This window comes from Furipterus horrens, unplaced genomic scaffold (assembly GCF_987537825.1).
Source record: "Furipterus horrens unplaced genomic scaffold, mFurHor1.1.pri manual_scaffold_17, whole genome shotgun sequence".
NCBI lineage: Eukaryota > Metazoa > Chordata > Mammalia > Chiroptera > Furipteridae > Furipterus > Furipterus horrens.
The window spans coordinates 51564405-51589030 of NW_028327187.1; the positions used below are offsets into that span (position 1 = coordinate 51564405).

At 38.6% G+C, this 24626-nt stretch overlaps 1 protein-coding gene across 1 annotated transcript in view; it reads right to left on the bottom strand.

Moving 5' to 3' along the window:
* Window positions 1-24626, bottom strand: part of COL4A5 (collagen type IV alpha 5 chain) — a 375000-nt gene that overhangs the window by 60451 nt on the left and 289923 nt on the right. The window contains exons 30-36 of the mRNA XM_090265360.1: window positions 22431-22544; window positions 16719-16886; window positions 15736-15825; window positions 15184-15333; window positions 13689-13787; window positions 6846-6935; window positions 6274-6413 (exon numbers count right to left, since the gene is read on the bottom strand). Of these exons, the coding sequence (XP_090121486.1) occupies window positions 6274-6413; window positions 6846-6935; window positions 13689-13787; window positions 15184-15333; window positions 15736-15825; window positions 16719-16886; window positions 22431-22544 (851 nt within the window). The remainder of the gene's footprint in view (window positions 1-6273; window positions 6414-6845; window positions 6936-13688; window positions 13788-15183; window positions 15334-15735; window positions 15826-16718; window positions 16887-22430; window positions 22545-24626) is intronic.

Sequence of the window (24626 nt, forward strand, 5' to 3'; positions counted from 1 at the left end):
TTATCGAGAGAGAGGATTACTTACAGCTGAGGGAAAAGCAATTAAAAATACTCAGGAAATTCTAACTTTACTAGAAGCAGTATGGAAGCCAGCCCAGGTAGCCATTGTTCATTGCAGGGGCCACCAGAGGGGCACCGGGGAAATTGAAATCAGGAACCGGCTAGCGGATCAGGCTGCTAAAGAAGCTGCATTGCAAGGTAAAGCAACAACCAACAGAGCCCCCACATTACTCCCCCGCTGAAGAAGCTTGGGCTAAGACTGAAAATGCCACAAAGAAAAATGGCTGGTTAATTCTGCCAAATGGAAGAATCTTTGTTCCAAACAGCATTGGCCTGCAGCTAGCCACCACCCTGCACCAGACCACACACTTTGGAAAAGGAGCACTTGTCGTATCTTTAGAAAAGGAGTATTATATACCCAATCTCTGGACTGTTTGTGCGTCAGTTGCAAAACGATGCCTGACTTGTACTAAAAATAACCCGAAGACTGGCAGGGTCCCACCACTTGCGGTGTGCCGGCAGGAAACTACTCCCTTTGAAGACATTGAGGTAGATTTTACAGAAGTAGGGCCAACCCCTAGAGGCTATAAGTACTTATTAGTTTTAATTTGTACTTATTCTGGGTGGGTAGAGGCAGTCCCCACCCGAACAGAGAAGGCCAGGGAAGTAGCCAAGGCTCTATTAAACTTGATTATTCCTAGATATGGATTACCTATTAGCATAGGGTCAGATAATGGTCCAGCATTTATAGCAGAGACAGTTCAAGGAGTAGCTAAGGCTCTAGGAATCAAGTGGAACCTCCACACTGACTACCGGCCTCAGAGTACAGGTCAGGTAGAGCATATGAATCAGTCCTTAAAGCAGACTCTGCGAAAGCTTCACCAGGAAACTAATTCTCCGTGGCCAGATCTTCTCCCTTTAGCCCTTTTCCGGTCCAGGTGCACTCCGTACACCAATGGATTGATTCCTTTTGAAATATTGTTTGGAAGGCCATCCCCTTTAACACCTCGAATAGGAGATTTGCAGGTTAGGGGTGACCATACATTAATTCAGCAATTACAGGCTCTTCAGAAGACCCTTACTTCCATCCAGCAGCAGGTCTTAGAGGCGTCCCATTCCCATAGTGACCCCTATGCATCCTGTCAGACCTAGGGACCAGGTCCTCATTAAGGTCTGGAAAAGACAACCCCTAGGGCCACTATGGGAAGGTCCCCATACTGTTGTTCTTACTACCCCAATGGCTGTAAAGGTTGCTGGCATTGCTGCTTGGGTTCATCATTCTCGAGTCAAGTCCTACATCCCACCAGCTCTTGAAGAAAAGCCCACTGGGTCCGGACTGGCACTGGCAGGACAGTCGAATTCAGCCCCTCCCCGGCGGCCGGAGCGACTCAAGAAAAGAAAATGATTGGACGGTGTCCTGCTTTATTCTTAACTATTTTAAATTTAATCGTTACTTTATTTGCCATAGGACTTGGTACTGTAGCCCCGGCTGACTAGGGCACTTGGGAAAGGGTGGCTAACAGTTTCTTCTATATTGGCTGGTGTACAGTGTTTGAGCTGATTTACTGTCTCCTCTATTAGGTCTCCTGCCTGTGATAAATCCCCACAACATTTAGTAAACTTGACCTAGGGACTTCTTATTTAGCCCTCTGGGCAAGCCTTGCCCTTTGTTTACTTATGCCAGTCTCATGGACTCCCTTGTGGTTTCAATAAACACTGGCGACATCCTTGCCTAGGGGAACTGAACTGGAACTGACTCACACCCCAAGCTGGGGGTCTTGCAAGTAAAGAGAAATTGTCCCTAGTTAAGCAACTGCAAACATTCCAGAGGACATTTGCAGCTGTTTAAGAGTCCTAGAGCGCCACCAAATGCTTATAGTTACTCCCTTGCATCCTATAAGCTGGGAGGGGGAATCAAATTTTTTTTTCCCAGTTTCCATGAATATTTTTATTATTTATTTCACAGGTCTCCACCTTTATCTCCCTTGCTCCCCACCTCCAACTGGGGTTTCATCTTGTTTTCATGCCCAGTAGCAAAAACAATGACAGAGCTAATTGGAGTAAGCTACTCCAAGAACAGAATTAGGCTAACAGTGGAATCAAGTTTTAATTAGGGTCTGGAACAAAAGCCTCCAGGCCCTTTTGCAGGAAGGTCCTCATACTGTTATTCTCACTGAAGTCAATATCACCGGCATTGTAGCATGAATCCACCACACCAGAGTGAAGCCCAGCCCCTCTTGCAGCCCACTTCAGGAGACGGTCAAAGAATATCCCCAGGATGCTGGCCCTCCATCCAGCTTTTTAGAACAGCCAGACCCCCCTGGTGGCCAAAGTGCCTCAGGGAAGAGCAGAAAAAGGCTGCAGCAAACATCCTCATGAAAATAAAAGTCCGCCTTAGTGTCCTGGCTGCCTGGGGCTGGTTCATCATCACTCTTGTTCTCCCTGCTGCTGCAGCCCCGCCGCCTTTGAAATTCTGCCTCCTCAAGACAAGATCAGGCCGCATATTAGCAGAACAGGACTGGAACACTACAAGCCAAAAGGTAACCTTTTCTTTCATCACTCATAACCTTTGGCCCCACTACCAGCTTGACCTAGACCAGGGTTATTACTTTTGCTCAGGCAAAAATCCAAGCCAAAACTACCATGATGAAAAGGCATTCTTTTGTCCTTACTGGGGCTGTAAGGACGTAGGGCTATGGAGTCACAGGAAAGGATTTTGGAAACATAACCAAAGATTCATACAAGTAGCCCTGCGCTACACACCCCATCCTGTCACGCCCTGGGATCCTTATATTACAGTAACTCTCACAAATCCAGCCGATGATACTTGGACTGGAGCTGGACATGCTTGGGCGTGCAACTTTGGCGAGACCTAGCCTGGAATCCTGGGTTCTTTTTCACAATCCAGGCAAGATCCCCCCCACCTCAGTTTATAATTCTGCAGTTCTTGGGGTTACAACCAGCCCAGCATGAGCCCCACCAGACTGATCAAGCGCCAGCTCTCTGGAAGCAGGGCCCAACTCTTAATAACAGTTCCTCAAATAAGTCACCCTTGTCACCCTCAAATGTTCCTGAGAAACCACTCGGCTTCTTTGGACTTGTAAGGGGCACTCACCAGGCCTTAAACAAAGCCAGCCCAAAATTGCTGCAGACTGCTGGCTTTGTTACCAGGCAAGGCCTCCCTTCTACTCTGCTATCGGTGTAAGATTCAACCTGACTAGCACCAGCCAATGTGAAAAAATAGACACTGCTCCTCTTATCTTAATAGAGGAGGTCCTTGGAAATGGGACTTGCATTAACACCCCTAGCTCTATGACCTCAGGGGCTTCTCAGATTGCCTTTGATGCATCTGCCTGTGCTAAAACCATCCAGCTCTCAGGCCGCTACTTCCAAGCCCCAAATGGCTCCAGATTTATTTGCCCTACAGGTATTTTATCATGCCTCTCCAACAATGATCTGACCTCAGGGCTGTGTGTGCTGGCCCAAATTGTTCCCTGAGTGACTGTCTATGGGGGGGTGGAAAGTAGCAGGCTCTTCCTTCCCTCTGAAAGGTCGCTTGTAAAAAGGGCAGTCATTCTTCCCATACTAGCTGGAGCTGCCCTAGCAGGATCACTTGCCACCGGAGTGGCTGGACTTATCACCAGCCACGCCGGGCTCGCAGCTTTATCCTCAGCTGTCGACCAGGACCTGCTAGCCTTGCATGAAACAACTGGAGAAATAACCACTCAAATAGAGTCCCTTGCTGAAGTAGTCCTGCAAAACAGAAGAGGCCTAGACCTCCTCCTCATGAAGCAAGGAGGACTCTGTGCTGCCCTGGGAGAAGACAGCTGCTTCTATGCAAATCGAACTGGTGTCATCCGAAACACTCTGCAGATCATAAAGGACTGCATAGAGCAGCGGGAACGGGACCAGAAAAGATACTCTTCGTGGTACCAAAATATGTTTAATTGGAATCCATGGCTGACCACTTTAGTGAGCAGCCTCACAGGGCCCTTACTGCTTCTCTTGCTAGCAGTAACTGTCCTCCCTTGTATATTTCGGTATATTATTCAGCGTCTAAAAGCTAGCATTGCAGATACCCAACTCCTTATCCTTGCTACTAAGCCCCTCCCAGAAACCAAAGTTTGATAACCCTAGTTATAGTCCCTAGACATCCCTTTTAGGTTTAGTAAGGACTAGAGGGAGGGAAATGTAGAGGCATCAGTTATTCCCTGTAGAAAGTCGCAGAGGTTTACTAAACATGTAAATATGTAGGGGCTTCAGATGTTCTTTGTAAGATGTAGCAGGGACTTGCTAAAAAGCCTTGGAGAGAGGAATGTAGGGAGGAGTAGCAATTGGTGATTTACAAGCTAAAAGCACCACAGCCTCTATCACCTTCCATTTGCTTGTGTCTTGTTTGTAACTTTTGTGAAAAGTTATATTTTACAGAATATTCAGCCCTTTAAAGATAAATTGCTTCACAGAGAATTCCTCCCTGGTTGAAGAGTTATGCTGCCAGAGATAACTTTATGGCCCTGCGAACTTTTAGCCCTGCGAACCTCTGGCCCTGAGAACTTTATTTCTGTTTGACACTCCTGCAGCCCTGTCCTGCCACCTCCCACCCCAACAAGCTGCATCTCACTAAAGGAAGAAAGCCAAAGCCTATATAAACCCCTGCCCGAAACCCCAGTCCCCATCTGTGCACTATTGAGACAGGGTTTCTGCCCAACAGCCGGCTTAATAAAACTTTGCTTGCTTTAATTCACTGCTCCAGAGTGTTCAATCTCGCTTATGTAGCCGTAACAGTCTATCTCCTCATTTCTTAGGTTGGCTATCTCATCACTTAGTTCCCCCACTGGAACCTTGATCCATTCCCCCTTTTGGACCATACTTCACTGTCTCCTCATTCTGACAGGCTCCTGTGTTTGTTTGCCTCCATGTCCCAGGGAGAGCTGTCGCTCCTGTTATGTTGTAAGGGGCAGAGTCTTAGAGATTCATCAGTACAGGGCGACCCATTTCATCATGCTGTGGCACTGTATGTGGGGGAGGGGTCCAAGAAGGAACAATGCTGCCTGCCCAGCACTTGCCCCTCTTCCAGGCACCTCTCCCACTTCCACACCAGACTGGCGCCCCTCTAGCTGTTGCCCTGGCCATCATTCCCAGAGTGGGTGGGTCTGTGGATGTTGTAGGACTGTGGGGGCCCTTTAAACAAGTGGACTCTACTGAGAGACCAGCAGTTTCTGCCTCCACCTCTAACCCCACTGGTCTGCATAGTCAGAAGCAATGAGGCTTGATTTTCCCTGGTGCTGGGACCGTGAGCTGGTAGGTCCGGTGATGAGCTGGGAATGCTCTCCAGGTGTCTCTGTCCTGACCTTAAAACATGTGACTGCACTTTATGCCTGCCTGCTGCTGCTGCTGCCACCACACTGCATCCTCTTTGCCTCAGCTTCGCCCTTCCTATCTGTCTGGATGAGTATTTCTTCTTTATATCTTTGTTTGCTGGACTTCCATGTAGTTTGATTTTCTAGAACTTCTGATTGTTTCTGGTTTTGAGGTAGTTGTTCCTTCTTAGTTGTGGAGGGAGACACGGTGTGTCTGTCTATGCCTCCATCTTGGCCAGAAATCTAGATGTCTTTATAACAATCAGAAAACTATGTTTCTGATCTTTATCACCAAATCTGCTTCTCCCAAAATTTTTCTTATCTCACTATGTAGCAACTCCATCCTTCCAGTTGCTCAAGATAAAAATTTTAGACTCATCCTTGATATCTCTCTTTTTCTCCTATTCCATAAGCAAATCATGCTGGCTTGACGTACAAAATAAATTCTTATTCTGACCATTTCTTATTACCACTACCTCAAATACTCAGTTAAGACTACTACTGAAAAAAAAAAAAAAAAAGACTGCTACTGCACTTTTATTAATTGCCTAAGTTACTTTGTTTATATCTTTTCACATTAGTTAATAATAATTGGACAAAGACCAACAACCCCTTCACTAAAAAGTGAAAAGAAAACCAAAACCAAACAGAAATAAGCCTTTGGTTTACTGAAACATACAAAGAAATTAAGATTAAGACAGAGGGAAAAAAAGAAATCAGAAGCCCCCCCCGCCTTTTGGATTGGCTGAAAACCTTAAAACATATCTTCTTACAATATGAGAGAAAAAGCAGGAATAAATTTCTTGCCAGAATATACCATGTCAGTCTATAGTTCATTTAATGAAGAATTAGGAATGAACACAGTATTAAAGAAAAATCACATCTGCTTAGGCATATGTCTAGAATAGGATTACCTTTGGGCCAGGAAGACCTGGAAGACCAATTCCTGAAACACCAGGATCACCTTTTTCTCCTTTCTGTCCAGGTAATCCTGAGGATCCAGGTTGTCCAGGAACTCCAGGAGTACCAGGGGGCCCTTTCACACCCTGAGGGCCTGTTGAAAACATGTACCATGCAATGTTTAACAAAATACCTTTTATTTGTAAAATATCTATAATGCATATGATGAAGTGAAAGAGTTTGAAATAGAACTCTGTAAATTCTGAGTTATATAACAATGAGCTTTACAACCAGGATTATATAAAAGCCTATTTTACAGGAAGTTTAAGTGAAAGGAATATAGCTCAAAAAAAAAAAAAAAAAAAAACCTCCACACAAATTTGCAAATTTTTATTTTTAAGGTTTCTAAAGCTCTGTCCCTTAATTCCTAGTTCAAATATGTGCATAATGAGATAGCTTTACCTACTAATTATCTTATATATTGTCTCAGTTTGATTCTGTCAACACCAGTCTCTTTTCTGATAAAATATATAGTGAATCGTCTTCTATTAGTGGATCTAAATATTTGGGAAATTTCATCACTCACCTGGAAAACCCATATCACCTGTGTTTCCTTTAAGTCCAGGGTGTCCTGTAAGTCCCGGCTTCCCAGGGAGACCAGGGTTACCCTTGGGACCTAAGAAAGTCAAATTGGTAAAATTAAGAGAAGTCAGGAATATTAAGATTGCCTGATTTCCTGAAATGGGTCATAATTAAATGCAAGCATGAAATTGGATAGATCAAACAATACATGATCAAGTTCCACACACATAACAACATAAAACAGGCAAGGGGTACCTAAGGAATATCCTTAGGAACATATTACAATATAATCATGGTAATAGAGATCTCCTTATTTTAAAAAATGCAAAATTTTTACCAGGACACCTTGTTTCTTGCCCTAAAAATATTTCAAATACCGGAAGTCCTACATGTTGTATGTATATAACTACCCTTTCTGTATTTCTCACATATAAATCCAATATAATGAGTGTGTTTTTAAAATATTCAGAAGTGGCTTTTCCATGTATTATGGATTCTAATCATGTGAAAGGAAGAAGAGGAAAATGGTAACCTGTCATGGTATACCCTCAGTACATTAGTCAATGGATAGATAAATGTTGATGAAGAGGTTCTGGACCGTCACCTCCAACAGTAATGGCTGCTCTTTTTACACATTATTCCTACAGGTTAGGTGTTTGAGTTCTATTGTGTCACCTTGGTATTTTCCAAGTATCCCAGTGTTGCCTTAAACATTTTTTTTTCACACTTACTTCCAACTTGAGGAAGAAAAAGCAGAAGATGTGAATGATAGAAAGGGAGATCATTTCTATTTCCAACTACATTAAGGCAATGTAGTGCAGAGCCAAAAGCAGAATAACAGACCTAAAGGGTTTGGGGTTTTTTTGGTATATTTTATTAATTATGCTATTACAGTTGTCCCAATTTATTTTCCCTTTGCTCCCCTCTGCCCAGTAACTCCCTTCCCTCCAGCAACTCCACCCCTCTTAGTTCATGTCCACGGGTCATGCATATAAGTTCTTTGGCTTCACCCATTCCTGCACCATTTCCCCCTTTCTCCCCCTTCATCCTCCCAGCAGATAACACATTAAATGATCCCCATACCTATGATTCTGCGCCCTATTCTCGTTGTTTGCTTCGTTTGTTTTTGTTTTCATTTTTCAGATTCAGTTGTTGATAGTTGTGGATTTGTTGTCGTTTTAATGTTCATAATTTTTATCTTCTTTTTCTTAAATAAATCCCTTTAATGCTCTAAACAATAGCTTTGCTGGATAGAGAGAGTAGAGTTGGTTGTAGGTCCTTGCTTTTAATCACTTTAAATACTTCTTGCCAGTCCCTTATTGCCTGTAATGCTTCCTTTGAGAAATCAGCTGATAGTCTTACAGAAACCCCTTTGTAGGTAACTCTTTGCTTTTCTCTTGCTACTTTTAAGACTTTATCTTTTGACATTTTAATTATGATGTGTCTTGGTGTGGTCCTCTTTGGGTCTAGCTTGTTTGGGACACTCTGTGCTTCCTAGACTTGTGTCTATTTCCTTTGCCAAATTAGGGAAGTTTTCCTTCATTATTTTTCACATACGTTTGCAATTTCTTGCTCTTTTTCTTCTCCTTCTGGCACCCCTATGATGTGGATGTTGGCACATTTAAAGTTGTCCCAGAGGTTCCTAAGCCTCTCCTTTTTTTTTTTTCAGTTCTTGTTTCTTCATTCTGTACTAATTGACTGTTTATTTCTTCCTTAAGTTCAAAATCATTGATCTGAACCTTGGTTTCCTTTCCTTCACCCCTGGGTTCATGTGGATTTTCCTTTGTTTCACTTAGCATAGCCTTCATTTCTTCCCTTATGCATTTGTTGTACTTAATCTTGTTTTTCAAGTCTGTGAGCATCATTAGCACTAGTGATTTGAATTCTGCATTAGTTAGATTGGCTATCTCCTTGTTGTTGAGTTCTCCTACTGGAATCTTGATCTGCTCCCTCCTCTGGGACATATTTCTTTGTCTCCTCAACTTGACAGCCCTCTGTGTTTGGCTCTGTGTCTTAGGTAGAGCTGTCGCACATGTTATGATGTAAGGGGCAGAGCTTTAGGTATTCATCAGTGCCGGGCAACATGTTTCACCACATTGTGGTTCTGTATGTGGAGGAGGGGTCTGAGAGGTAAGAATGCCACTTGCTCAGCACTCACCCCTTTTCCACTAAACAAGCGGACTCTGCTGAGAGATGGGCCATTTCTTCTGTCACTGCAACCCACACTGGTTTTCACAGTCAAAAGCAATGTGGCTTATTTTCCCCCATTGCTGATCTGGGGCTGGGATCATTCCCCAGGTTTCCCTCCTGAGTTTTATAATGTGTGTCTGCGCTTTCCACCAGCCAGCCCCAGCCACTGCACCTGTGCTGCCACCACTGCCACTCCCACCGCTGCCACCACCAGCACACCGGGTCCTCTCCACCTCAGCTCTACTCCTCCTGCCTGTCTGGATGAGTATTTCTTCTTTATTTCTTTGTTGGATTCCCCTTCAGGTCAAGTTTCTGGAGTTTCTGCTTGTTTTTTACAGTTTTGATTTAGGTGTATTCCTTTATAGTTGTAAAAGGAGATGCAGAGTGTCTGTCTACCTATGCCTCCATCTTGGCTGGAAGTCCTAAAGGGTTCTTATGGATATGAGGACCAGATTCCCTTTACTTATTAGGGGCCCAGCTAAAAGAAAATGGCTTAAGAAGCAGCAAGACTTTTATTAAAGATAATAAAAATTTATGCTGACTGTAATAAAGTGATTAACATGGTTTAATAATTGACCTGTCTAAAGACAAAGAACTAAAAAAGGTGAATTCTTCAGGTTCTTAACGGATAAGTGTCTTATTTACACATATTGCAACTTATGTAAATAAAATCTTGCACTTTAGGCAGATCATTCTAAGAAGCACCAACAAACAATAGGAGTCACAAAAATGGGGAGACAGAGAAACAACCCCCCATTGAAAGGAAAGGTAGAATCCCCAGAAAGAGTACTAAACGAAATAGAGGGGAGCAAACTATCAGATATGGAATTGAAAGCATGGATTATGGAGAAGCTCAATGAGCTCAGCGGAAACTACAAAGAACTCCAGAAAAACTACAGTGAACTCCAGAAGAACTCTAAGGAACTTACTGAGAATTATACCAGCATCAAAAAGGACATGGAAGCTATCAATAAGAGCCAGGAGGAAATGAAGAATACGACCTCTGAATTGAAGAACACAGTAGAAGGAATTAAAAACAGGCTAGAGGAAGCAGAAGATCGGATCAGCGAGCTGGAGGACAATGTAGACAAAAACTCACACACAGTGCAACAAAACGAAAAAAGACTGAACAAGACTGAAGAGGCTCTAAGACAGCTGCAGGACAACATGAAACGTAATAATATCCGTATCATAGGAATTCCGGAAGGAGAAGAAGAAGAGCAAGGGATAGAAAACCTCTTTGAAAAACTAATGACAGAAAACTTCCCTAACATGAAGAGAGAAAGAATCATGCAAGTCCAGGAAGCACAGAGGGTCCCAATGAAGATGAACCCCAACAGGCCCACTTCAAGACACATCATAATTAAAATGCCAACATTCAAAGACAAAGAGAGAATCCTAAAAGCAGCAAGAGAGAAACAACTAATAACATACAAGGGAGCTCCAATAAGGCTATCATCAGATTTCTCAGCAGAAACACTACAAGCCAGAAGGGAATGGCAAAATATATTCCAAGTAATGAAAGACAAAGGCCTACAACTAAGAATACTCTACCCAGCAAGGCTCTCATTCAAAATGGAAGGTGAAATAAGGAGTTTCCAAGACAAAAGAAGGCTAAAAGAATACATCTCCACCAAACCAGCATTGCAAGAGATGCTAAAGGGTCTGCTTTAAGAAGATGAAGAAACAGAGAGAGACAGAGAGAAACATGAGTACAAAGGGGGAAAATGACAATGAATAAGTACTGAAAGAAAGAAGGAACTTCTACCATTTGCAACAACATGATTGGAACTAGAGAGAATTATGCTTAGCGAAATAAGCCAGGCAACAAAAGAAAACTACCTTATGCTATCACCTGTTACAGGAAACTAATGAACAACACAAACAAATGAGCAAAATTGAACCAGAGGTATGTAAACAAGGAATAAACTAACAGTAACAAAGGGGGAGATGGGAGGGAGAGAAGTTGTAAGAAGGGGAAGGGTCTAGTCAAAGAACATGTATAAATGACCCATGGACATGGACAACTGGGTGGAGACTGAATGTGGAGGAAGGGGGGGCAGGGTGCAGGGAAGCAAGAGGGGGAAAAGAGTGAGACAACTGTAATGGAAAAACAAACAAACAGAAAAAATTTTAGTGGGGGGAAAAATAAAAATATAAAGAATAGAAATGCAAGTTCAGTGAATATTAGAAGGACAAGGATTTTCCTTCACACTGTATATTTTTCTCCCTATCTGATCCCTCCATAATTTGGCATTCTAAAGAAGTAAGTAATGACCTAAGTTTCTTTGCATAAAACTAATAAGACCAGTTGTTAATAACGATTTTTTGACTAAGACTTTGACTGGAATGTCATGCCTAAAGGAGACATGCTTGGGCTTTGGTTGTTACCAAAAAGCCCTGAGCAACTGGGACTGACTTTCAAAGGTAATAAAAGTTCACGAGATAAAAGGCCTGGTACCTTGGGTGGATGAGCGGTCCATAGCAATCTTTCCAGGGAAGGAATGAAGGTTGTTTTCCTGAAAGATGGCTAGAAGGGACCTTAAGGCACAATGGAAAACCAGGAGGACCTGGAAAAGACAGGTGTTTACAGGCAAGGCTGAATGCCAGGTATGTGGCTCAGCTTCTGTGCCCTGAAGGGCAGACTGAAGGTCACCCTAAATGTTCCTTGCGTAAGTTCCAGAAAAGCAGAACTAAAGATCATAAGTGATCATTTGCTGCTCTTGTTGTGTTTATGCAAATGAACAGGATAAATTAAAAATGAACTTAATGCAGTCCCTTTAATGACAAGGAGAGTAATCTTAGGGAGAAAAATCATGATTCAAAGAAGATCACAATGCCCAGTGGTAGACTATAAAGTAGTGCAGCTAACCGTCTTTAAAGTTTCTTTTCATTTAAAATTTGTTTTCATTTGAAAGTTAAACTATGTCTGTGGTATTATCAAAGATGTTTAACTTACAGGCAAGAAGAATGTCAAATGCCTTGCAACTGGATGTCTTTCCGATAAGACAGTCCTACAGATTTAGAGACTTGTATGTGGGTTATGTTACATAAATTAACATGTGTTTTCTGTTTTCAAAGGGCATAAGCCTACGATCTCATTACCTGAGTGATTGTACATATAGGCCTCGCTTAATCCTGTCTGTATCGCTGCCTCCTGAGACTCAATGGTTTGGCTGAACTAAGTGGCTGGGTTGGTGAAGAACGGGGTGGTCTGTGGGCTTCACTTTAAAACTGGTTTCTCTTTTCTCTTCTAATGGCTTGGACAGAAATAGCCCAGAGGCCTGAGATGGGGGAAACCTAAAATATTTCCCTCAGTCCAAACTAAGTATAATGGGCAAAAGGGTTTTGGACAGGTGAGATGTACCTGGCATACCTTCCTCCAAAGAAACCCTTCTTTTCCCTAATGTGGGACATTAAAAAATTAATACCTGTCTTTTGTCATCTAGTGGTTACGGATTGAATGATGTCCTTTAACCCTGTTGCCCCCAGAATACAACAAGGATGCCAGCCTGTTAAACCAAGCATGCTGTTGTCCAGAGACAGCCAACCAACCTGGAGTCTGCACGATCCTTCCCCTTGTGGGAAGGCCACCCTCCCCTCCACACCCCCACTCTTATTAGGGATTTCTTGACCCAAGGGTAGGTAGGACGACGAGCATGTCCAGCTTGAAGCAGCTAGAGGAGCTCGAGACCTTCGTCCATTGTCCTTTATAAGATTGTAAAGGGTCTTAAGTCTGAGAGGGAGAGATTGTTATTTTTTATTGTTAAAATATTTAACTAATTAATTAATTATTTAAAAAAAAGAAGAAGAATATATGAAAGGGTGAGGCAGGAGAACTTGTATGTACGACCCATGGGCATGGACTAGGGAGGGAGGATTGTTTTGGGAGGGGTGTGCTGGGTGGAGGGGAGCAAAGGGGAAAAACTTGAAACTATTGTAACAATATAATCAATAAAACAATGTGGTTGGCAAAAAAAAAAAAAAGAAACAAGAAGAATATTACATCATGCTTCATAATAACCAAATTGCTTAACATAAGTGTAAAGAGAAAATCTTAAAAGCATCAAGAAGTGAACTAAATCCTTTATATACAAAGAGCCACAGATAAGGCTAACATTAGATTTTTACATCAGAAACAATCCAGTTAAGAAGACAGTCAAACAATACTTTTAATGTATTAAAAAAATGTCAACGTGTAAGTCTATATTGAGCCAGAATATCAGTCAAAAATGGAAAAATAATTTTATACATAAAAATGTAAATAATATTGAAGGTTAAAGGATTTCTTTCAGCATGAAATAAAATAATACTAGGTAAAATATGAACTATGCAAAGCAAAGAAGAGCAAAGGAAATGATAACTATATAGGTAAAAAAAAATCTTGCACTTTACTTGGATATACTTCTGGTTATGTGTAAACTTTGCTACTAGAAAAAGAAAAAAAAAAAAAAAGAGCAAAATAGCCTATAAATCTTGTGTGTCAAATGGCAACATTTTTTTGCTAAAAGAGAATTCCATATCTCAGATGATATACTCAAGCATATAGGCATAACCAGATCCAAAATATCATCACACATGACAAATACATAATTAATTTATCAGGGTTTAGGATCAGCTGTCCAATTGCTACAGATGGCTTATCACACACACCTACCTGGTAGTCCTGGTAGTCCAGGTTGGCCACTCAGTCCAGGTTGCCCTGGTTCTCCAGGAAAACCCTGGTAACCTTTTGGCCCTGGCACTCCAGGAATACCTTCCAAGGATGAGTATAAGAGACAAGTTAGGCTGATGTAGTTAATTCATGAAATTAATTTGGCAAAGCAAGCTACTCATATTCTGAACTGTGAGCGAAATATAGAAATCAATGATAAACAGACATAGTATAAACCAATAGCACTGGACTAATACTAAAATCCTCACTTTTTATTTAGCTACCATTAAGAATTCAGAGCATTCAACAATGAGGTTACTTTCCTCTTTGGGCTTTAGATTCTTACACTGTAAAATGAAGGATTTGGACAGCTTATCTCTATATTATCTCACATTCTACAATTATTTTTAATAATTCTATATTAGAGGCAAGTATAGTGTCCTTACTAGCTCTGTTTTACAGAAGGCATAAAATGAAAGAGAAGTCTTGCAAGGAGTAATTCAAGAAAGATATGTCATTTTATCAATAAAAAAATTAGATAGCCATGCATCTTTTGTGACTATATACAAAACTACAGTAATGCCTTAAACACATTTTTTAATTTAAAAAAAAAAACCACCAAGTCCTGCTCTTAAGAAAATTTATAACATCTGTGCACATGCATACCCAATCATACACCCACATGCACATATGGACTGACAATATTAATGATTACAACACAAAATAGCCACAAATTTTACTACAAGCTGCAAATAAGTCAAGCGTGTTTTGAAGTCCCATATTGTTTGAAAAACTATTCAATATAGATTTGATTATAAGTGTTTTATTGATTTCTACTTATCCAAATTTTCTGATGCTTTGCTATGAATATACTATACTTTTATAAAAAGAAAGAATTTTTATTAAAATAAATTTTATACTTCATGGTTTATTTGATTTTAATAAAATAACTATAAAATTACAGCTGTTCCCTAGATCTACTTTCAGTAACACCCCCCCCCACAGGCTGAGCTTGGCTGTTTATATTCCAGTACTTGTTTATTCTGCCAAGGCAGTATAACAATGAAGTGTATTTAAAAGCCAAGTATGATATGGATATCAAAATACTGCAGGGCAACAATACACCATGCATTCCCATCTCATTTCAGGGGAAAAAACTAAAGGACCAGCAAATTTCCCTAATACTGCAATCTGTTTTTAAAGTAATTGTGGCTACTTACCTGTTTCTTTCAACTACATCCTATACTACTCTCTGGAAGTCCTAAAGGTGACTGACTGCTTCAGTCTATTTCAAAACCTCCCAGTTTGTGGCATATAAACTAAAAACAATATACTCAAGCAAAAGTGGATCAATTAAAGAGTAAAAATCAAGTGAAATTTAATTTTCATTACAAATGAAAATTCATTGGTGAATCCAAGACTACATCACTTTTCATGGTATTAAAGATTAAACCATATATAGCTGGAAATCTATTAATAAATAAATACATCCATTTACCTGGTAAACCAGGGTCCCCCTTTTCTCCTCTTGAGCCCAGCAGCTCTGGATCCATTGGTCCAGGAGGGCCAGGAAGGCCAGGTTCCCCTTTACTACCTTTCTCTCCTCTAGGACCAGGAGGCCCTGGTTGACCCTGCAAACCGTCATTACCTAAAACAGACATGTGTGGAGAAGATACAACAGATCAGATTTATTCATTCATGGTTAATGCATATATTATTCATATGTTCCATACTTGGGTAGACCACTGCCTTCCAAAACATTTTATTCACAGATGACAATTTTTCTTTTGGGATTCTTTGACAATTATAGAGACTGTAAATAAAATCAAAATTTAATTCCTGTATTTCATTACTTACCATGTCTCATGGTATCCAAACTAAATATTCCACCAAATTGAACAAAGGATCTATTTAAATGCCACATCACATAGAATCAAAATACAAGCAACTATTGCTCATTTTAAAGCAGTCAAATAAAAATATCCTATATTGAACCACAGCAATGTTTAATTTTCTCTTTTCTATGCATCTTCCAGCAAACACTGATTACCTTTGAGACCAGGAACACCACTCCTGCCAGGAATTCCCAAAGGTCCTGGTGGGCCTGGAGGTCCCATCATACCCATTTCACCTTTGGTACCTTTGAAGAATATCAATAAGTAAATTTTACCTTCCTTTGACCTTGGAAGGACAAAAGATAAATTATAAGATGTCAACTGGAAAACTGTTAAGATTTGGAAGGAAAGCACCGAGTCTTACCCCTTTTCTTCTGTTGTAACTTAGTGACCACTATTGTCAGTACCCATAAATAAAAAGCTAATATTCAAAGATGGCCAGCCTCAATGAACCACCCGTCTTAGTATACACATCATTGTGCAGCTTTCCCCCCTTGAATTTGGGCTGACTCTGTGCTTGCCCTTGACTAAGTGACACCGTATGTGACACTGTATGACTCCAAAGACTAGATCATAAGAAGTCTTGCAGTTTCTACCTGGAGGTCTTGGAACACCAACTTTTGGTTTGGGAAATTCTCTTCTTTGAAAATGAGCTTCCCTGAAAGGAGGGTAACTACCCTGACACTACCATACTGTGAGGAGACCAAGGTATGTTAGGAACCACTATAGATAATGAGATACCATGTGAAGAGGTCGAGGAACACTCACTTGTCAAAGAATTGCTATCTTGGAAATAGATCCTTCACCCTGAACTACCCAGCTGATGTCATGTGGATCAGAGTTAAATGACCTCATTAAGCCATCCCTTAATTCCTGAGCCACAAAATCTTGAGCAAAATAAAATGATTGATCTAAATCATTAAATTTTTGGGTTGTTTGTTATATAGAAATACATAATTGGAATTCAAACAAAGTATAATACAAACAGCAAAATCAGTTTCCTGCAATCAAAACATTTAACACTTTTCCTTAAGGAATAGTGTCAATCCAGAAAAGTACAATAAGAGAATAATATACCACAGCCATATCAGTTTTAATTTAATGAATTCAAAACTAGAGAAAAGTTTAAACAAATTACCTGGTAATCCAGAGGCACCTACTTTTCCTGGAAGCCCTGGTGATCCTGGGTGTCCCATAGGACCAGGTACTCCAGGAATGCCTCGATTGCCTCTTTCACCAGGGGATCCTGGAACATCAAATCCAGGAGGGCCTGGATCACCCTTCTCTCCTTGTATTCCAAGCAAGCCTAGTTAATACAACACCATTGTTAAGAAGTATTGAAGCAATTTTAAGAGATTTATCTGGTTATTTTCCTAGCAAACAAGTGATTGAATCTGTGTATAACAAACTTAATAGTGAGTTAGGGATTTTTTGACATCATGTACATGAAATAAACTAATAATCAAACTTTAGGATTTTCAAGTGCAAGGTCTGTCTGGGAAAAGTCCAGCCATTGTTAATATAATGAGAAGGTTTGCAAAACAGTGATGTAAATTGGCAGCCAAGAGGGTGGACTGGAATGAGCATGCATGAACAATGATGACTTCACTGTACTAGCCAATGGGAGCAGTAGATGCCACTGAGTGGGCATGTGTATGATGTGGCTGCTGCATTCAAAATGACTGAGTGAGTAGAGCAACAAATCTGCATGAAATTTCCCATTAAGCTTGAACATTCCTCTACAGAAACTATTTGGATGATTCAGAGGGCCACAGCTATGGGTAACTGGTGATTGGGAGCTTCATGCATCATGTCTTGTGCAGAGTTTTTTTTGGGAAATATCAAATCACCCAGGTGACTCAGCCCTTCTACAGCCCAGATTTGGTGCCCTGTGAGTCCTGGCTTTTCCCAAAACTAAAATTACCTCTGAAAAGGAAGAGATTTCAGATCATCAATGATATTCAAGAACATACAACAGGGCAGCTGATGGTGACTAGGAGAACCGTGTGAGGTCCCAAGGTGCCCTCTTTGAAGGGGACTGAGGCATCATTGACCTGTGTACAATGTGACTGGAAGCTGGGGGCTCAGCAGGTGAAAATTCTAAGTATCTCTTCAACAGTAAGATCTAATTATATTGTTGAAGATCCATAGACAATTATTTTTGTAAGAGAGGAATTAGTTTTGTAACATTTGTTTGATGTCATATACCAGTATGTCCTTAAACTGATAAAATTCACTTTGACGATTAGAGAATTCCTTTTAATTGGCATAGTAACTATGGTTCCATTGCTGACATTTTATAATACAATACTGTAAAAGGGAAAGAGATTTTATATTATATTTGTGCAGTGTAATGAGATACCTAATAATGAGCACTCTTATAAGTTCAAATGAATCACTGCCTGTTGTTATGTTCAATGGTCCAGGTAGTCTTTTAACAGCTGAGTTTTCAAGATAACTTATTTGTCTTTTGAAATATGTCCCAAGAGACAAGTTTTACAAAAAAAAAAAAAAAAAATGGTAAAAACCAAAGATTTAAATCTGGGTAAATCTTATTTGTTTTTTATGCTTAAAGTTTTACATTTATTAGAGGGCTTCTGAGAAAGAACTACAGTACCTGATAGACCTGAATTTTAAGAGGCAGGGTGTTATAGTTCAGCAGCAAGATGAGAAAAAAAAAAGAAGCAGCAAGTTGCAAAAGATTCATTGGGTTAAGAAACAAAACTAAGCATGTAAAAATTCAATTAAAAATGTTTACAAATATGTTATTAGATATTGACTTGCTACTTTTATTATTAGTAATGCATAAAGAGAATTATTTTTGATATTAGCTCAAATATTCATATAGTATATTCTATAAATCAAAATGTATTTGCTAATAGAGACAATAAAATATTTACATTCACAAAAAGTAATACTCTTTGAAGGTGATCAGCTTTACACTTTTGCTTATCTCCAATCTTTTATTGCTTTGAATGATTTTGTAATTAAAGCCTCCAAGATTAGTTAGAATTAAAAAATTAATTTGATTTTATACTGTAACAGGATAGGTACAGAGAACTCAATAATTATTAGCGGATGACTATGGTTAAATAACCTACAGAAAGATTTCTTTATTTTTGTTATTATTAGTAGTAAAAATATACTATGCTGTACTTTTAACAGCATTGATTTGTTCTATGAATAGTGCTAGGAATAGTCATTCTGGTATAATCAGGAGGAAGAAAATCAGTTAAATTAAAAACTTTGCTGAATCTCCTTATACAATGAAAGGAATTACATGGTTGCATCTATGGGGGTTAAGTACATTAGGGTTGTATAGGTGCTCTAAATTTATTGGTAGCCAAATGAAAACAGTTAATGGGAAAAAAAGAAAAAATTAAAAAACAGGTATCATCTGTGAGAAGCTTAAACACACATACTGCCCACAGGTATTACAGCCAAGAAAGTTTAAAAACTGTAATGTACTCTCCTTCATCTATGAAAACGACATTAATAAGTCTTTGTTTCCTTGATTCATATTAGTCATGATGAACTTGAGCCATTCAGCCACATACTTTGTTCTGAGACTGGACAAGCATTATAACAAATTTGTAGGCATGGAATTGAGTATATATAAGTGACTTCTAGAAAGATTCATTAAAATAGTAGTCTTCTAGCTAATGGCCAAGTCAAATAACAAGAGTCAAAAACTTCTATATCTGCATGGGATGGAAAAGCAATTTTCTTTTTGTCCCTTGGCATTTTTTTTCTTTTATTTCCCTGCTGTCAAATGAGGAACTGATATCCAACATGTCCCTAATTTATAAACATGTATTAAACTGTGTAGCCTGCTATGAAAAAGAGAATGGCAAATAGTAAAGCATAATTAAATAATAGCAGAAAACGAGTCAAAAGAAAAGACTGAAAAGCATAATGCAAACATTTTACACTGGAGATATGATAATATAAATACTTCCCATTAAGTAGTCTATTACAAAACAAAACACAGCAAGGATATTAAATAACTTTGTTTTTAAAAATTACTATTAAGAATTTCAGTCATGCAGTATAAGTCAGGGTTATCAAAATATTAGTAATAGCCTTGCTGATCACCATGCTATTGAAATGGATGAACAGAAATTACATATTTTAAATGGATTAAGATGATATTTGGCTTTGGTGATTTCATAAAATTTACTTTAAAGGTTGAGAATATATGGCTAGTATAAAATATAAAATGCGGCCTATCCTGTGGCAAAAAATTGTGGTTTGACAACATTTCTATATTAGTAAGAATGCATTCAATACATTTTCATGCTAGTTGCTACTAACTTCATTTGTTGAGCAATATTAGTTAAGATTTTGAGTTTTATGGCAAAGTACATATAGGGGTGGGCAAAAGTAGGTTAGTAACAATAATAAATAATACAATAAATAATAAATAAATGATAATACAAGAATAAACTATTTTGTGTACCTACAACTGTAAACCTACTTTTGCCCACCCTTCTATTCACAGAAGAGATTAAATTAAGCACCATTATATTTTCTCCATTCCATCCTATCTAGAATTTATAAATCAATATATCCACATAGGCTTTAGTTAAAATAGACCAAGAGAGCACTAGACAAATAAAACATGGTAGAGTATTTGCTAAATTTGAAGAAGCATGAATAAATGTATTTAATTTCATTCAGATTGAGGTTAATGGTGGTCCCTTTTTATTCTTGCTCATTTGCAATTTAAGAATTAAAAATGATCTCATATGGTATTTGTCCTTCACCGACTGGCTTATTTCATTTAGCATAATATTCTCCAGTACCATCCATGCTGTTGCAAAATGTAGGAGTTCCTTCTTTCTTTCTGCTGCGTAGTATTCCATTGTGTAAATGTGTCACAGTTTTTTAATCCACTCATCCATTGATGGGCACTTGGGCTGTTTCTAGCACTTAGCTATTGTAAATAGCTCTGCTATGAACATTGGGGTGCATAAGTTCTTTTGAATTGGTGTTTCAAAAAGACAAATACCATATGACCTGACTTATAACTGAAATCTAATGAATAAAGTAATGAGAAAAATAGAACCAGAGACATGGAAACATGGAACAGACTGATAGCTGTAGGACAGGAGGAGGGAGTGGGGGAATGGTAGAAGGAAGGGAAAGGGACTAGTCAAAGAACATGTATAAATGATGCATGGACATAGACAATGGTGAGAGGATTGACTGTGGGCTAGAGGGGTGGGCTGGGGAAGGGGGCAAAGGGGATAAAAATTGTGACAACTGTAATAGAATAAACAATAAAAATAACTTAAAAATGTTTTCCAAACCTCATGCAATTTGGGGAAATAAAAGAAATACCAAGAATCATATGATTTATGTCTCAGGCATCTGTGAGATGTAAAATTGAAAACCACAAATAAACAAACAAAAATCCTCATAGACACAGACAACAGTATGGTGGTTACCAGAGGGAAGGGAGGTGGGGGAGGCAGAAGAGGGTAAAGGGGACCAAATATATGGTGTTGGAAGGAGACTTGGCTTTAGGTGGTAAATACACAATGCAATACACAGATGATGTATTATAGAATTGCGTGCTTGAAACCGATACAATTTTATTAACCAATGTTACCACAATAAATTCAATAAATATTTTTAAAGGAAATGACAAAACACAAGAAATGATAAATTCATTTTAGCCATCTTTGTGGAACCACAGGCCAAGAGTATAATGGATAAATCTAAAAATTAATTCTTTTTTCTTAAGAACCCACTGTATGCTAGTTTGAATGTTTTATTTCAGGGGTGTTGAAGCAGCTACTTTTTAACAACCTGCTCCAAAGTAACACTGTAAATTTTCTCATTTTTAAATCAGTAGTGACATATTAGAGGCCATAAAAAAGGTACAATGTACCATAAAATAATTTTTTAAATAGAAAATAAACAAGAGTAACCTTTACTTTCCAGGTTTTTAAAAAACTATTGTTAATTGTTGTTTCTAGACTTTTAGCATAACTAACAAAATACCTACTAATATTTAGGGCCAGAAAATATATTTCCTTTGTTCAAAGTCAATATATGTACATCTTAACTGTGTGTTTAAGTCATCTGATGTGTCCAAGTGAATAAGGAATGATTAAATGTTCCATATTTATTTTAATTTTATAAATTATTACAGTATTTTGTAATAACATAATGTTGGCTCAAGAGTGGCCTTGACAGTGACAGCCTAGATTAAGATAAAAGGAATTCACATAATCAGATGGCTCAGAATCTACAAACTCAAGTAAGCAAACTGTCACACAAATGTAGAGGAAGCATGTGTTTCTCTAGTTGGTTATGAGATGACAAAAACTTTTTGCATATCCATATAAGAGTTTGGAGTGCTTAGGAGTTGTAAAGTGATTGCTGATTTAGGGGCACAAGAGGAGAAAATTCAACTAATTTTATTAAAAAGGAAATGAGAATGTCAAAAATATTTTTAACAAAATGTTAACTAGTTTTCATGTGTTAAGCAGTGTTAAGAGTTTCCATAGACAAATATCTATTGATACTGTATATCTAGCTATTCATATCTGAAATAATCAGCATTAGACATTTTTAGGTCTGTGATTCCAAGACAAATGACTAGCGGAATGATTATGTGCTATGACAACATACTGTAATTATGAAGTTGCATTATTGTTAATAGATCAATTTTAAATGAACATAGAGGGAGAAATATCAAATATTTATTAATTATACAAGTAGATATGTTACCTTTCAAATCTCTTTTCTGGAAGACTGTTACATAGGTTACACTTTATTGAGCTAAACAACATCAATACAATGAGTGCTACTACAAAACATACATTTACTCCAATCTTACCAGGTGGGCCTATTGGTCCAGGAATCCCTGGTGGTCCTGGTGGTCCCTGAACACCTATTCCTGGTAGTCCAGGAGGTCCCATTGGCCCAGGTTGTCCATTTGGTCCAACATCACCTTTAAGAAATAAATAGTTTTATTTTGCATATAGATATCCAATTGATTTAACATCCTTCATTGAAAATACTTATTTTTATATTGAAATCACCTTTGCAACTATGTCAGAAATCAAATTGTGGAGTTATATTGTTGGGTTTAATTTGCTAATATTTCCTTGAGGGGTTTTACACTCATGTTCATGAGAGACATTGGTCTAGTTATTTTTTTTTCTTTATAATTTATTTCCCTTGTTTTGATATTAGGGTTATGTTGACCTCATGAAATGATTGGTAAGCAATCTATTCCCTTCTATTTTGGGAAAGAAATATTGTGGAACTGATGATGTTGCTTCTTTAAATGTTTGTTAGAATTTATCAGGAATGCCAACTGGACCTGTAGGTTTCTTTATTCAGATAATTTTCTTTTATTATTTGTTTTCTGTTTTTATTATATTTCCCCATTACCATTTATCCTCCTTACACTCCCTTCCTTCCACAATCCCACACTGTTGTCCATGTCTATGAGTCCTTTTCCATTTTGTGAGATCCCTCCACCCCATAACTCACCCCAATAGATGTCATCTTGCTCTTTATAAGCCTGTCTCTATTTTGCTTGTTAGTTCAGTTTGTTCTAGTTTTGTTGCAAAGATGCTCAATGTCACTAATCATCAGAGAAATGCAAATTCAAACCACAGTGAGATATCACCCCCGCACCTGTCAGAATGGCTATCATCAATAAATCAACAAACAACAAGTGCTGGGGAGGATGTGGAGAAAGGTGAACCCTTTTGCGCTGTTGGTGGGAATGCAGATTGGTGCAGCCACTGTATATACAGGAGTATATTCCTGAATTCTATTATACTGATCTACTTGTCTGTTCCAGTACTGATTCACAATGTTATAATTATAATTATTTTATAATATGTTTTATTATATGTTTGGTAAGCACTGTTACAGAATAAGTTATGGAGAGACCTCAAAAAATTAAAAACGGATCTGCCTTCTGACCCAGCAATCCCACATCTGGGAATATATTAGAAGGAACCCAAAACACTAATTTGAAAGAACATAATCACCCCATATGTTCATTGCAGTGTTATTTACAATTGCCTCAATGTGGAAGCAGCCCAAGTGTCCATCAGTAGATGAGTGGATAAAACAACTATGGGACATTCACACAATGGGATACTACTCAGCCCTAAAAAAGAATAACATTTTACCCTTTGCAACAGTATGGATGGACCTGGAGAACATTATGCTAAGTGAAATAAGCCAGTCAGAGAAAGACAAACACCATGTTTTCACTCATATGTGGAATCTAATGAACAAACTGAACTAACAAGGAAAATGAGGACAGACTCATAGATGGAGAGCAGGATGACAGCTATGGGGGTATTAGGAGGTGGGGGCATCTAGTAAAAAGGAAAAGGGCTCATGGACATAGTGTGGTGATTGCAGGGGGACAGGGGCTTAAGGGTGATAAATGGTAATGGAAAAATACAATAAAAAAAGAAAATATACTTTCTAGTTATCCCTTTTGATCAATGGATATTGAGATGTATTTTGGTTATTTTCTAAATGTGAGGATTTTTTCATACAGCTTTCTTACTAATTTCTTGTTTAATCTGTTAATGGTAAGAGACTCTATTGTATGATTTCAATATTTTTAATTTGCCAAAGTTTAAATCACCCCGATTACGGTCCATCATGGTGAATGTTATGTGTGCACTCAAAAAGAATATGTTTTCTGCTCTTGTTGTATGGAATGTTCTATAAATGTCAATACTGAGGACTTATGCTAAAAAGATACTCCTGACATTGCTTTGCTAAACTACTGTAGATCTTATCCTTGTATCCTTCTACAGGAAGGCAATGCCTAGTATGGCCCATGTTAGTTGAATAAGCATGAAAAGTCTATTTGGATTGGAGACTACCAGATATTGGGCTTCACAATACCCAAATTTTCCACCTGTTATTTTATATTCATTTTTATTAAAAAGAGCTGCTAAAGTTTTATAATTTTAAGGTGCCACAAAAACCTATCTTTCCTAGTCTCCTTCATTTTCTCATATTTATTTTTAAATTTATTTTTTCACATTAT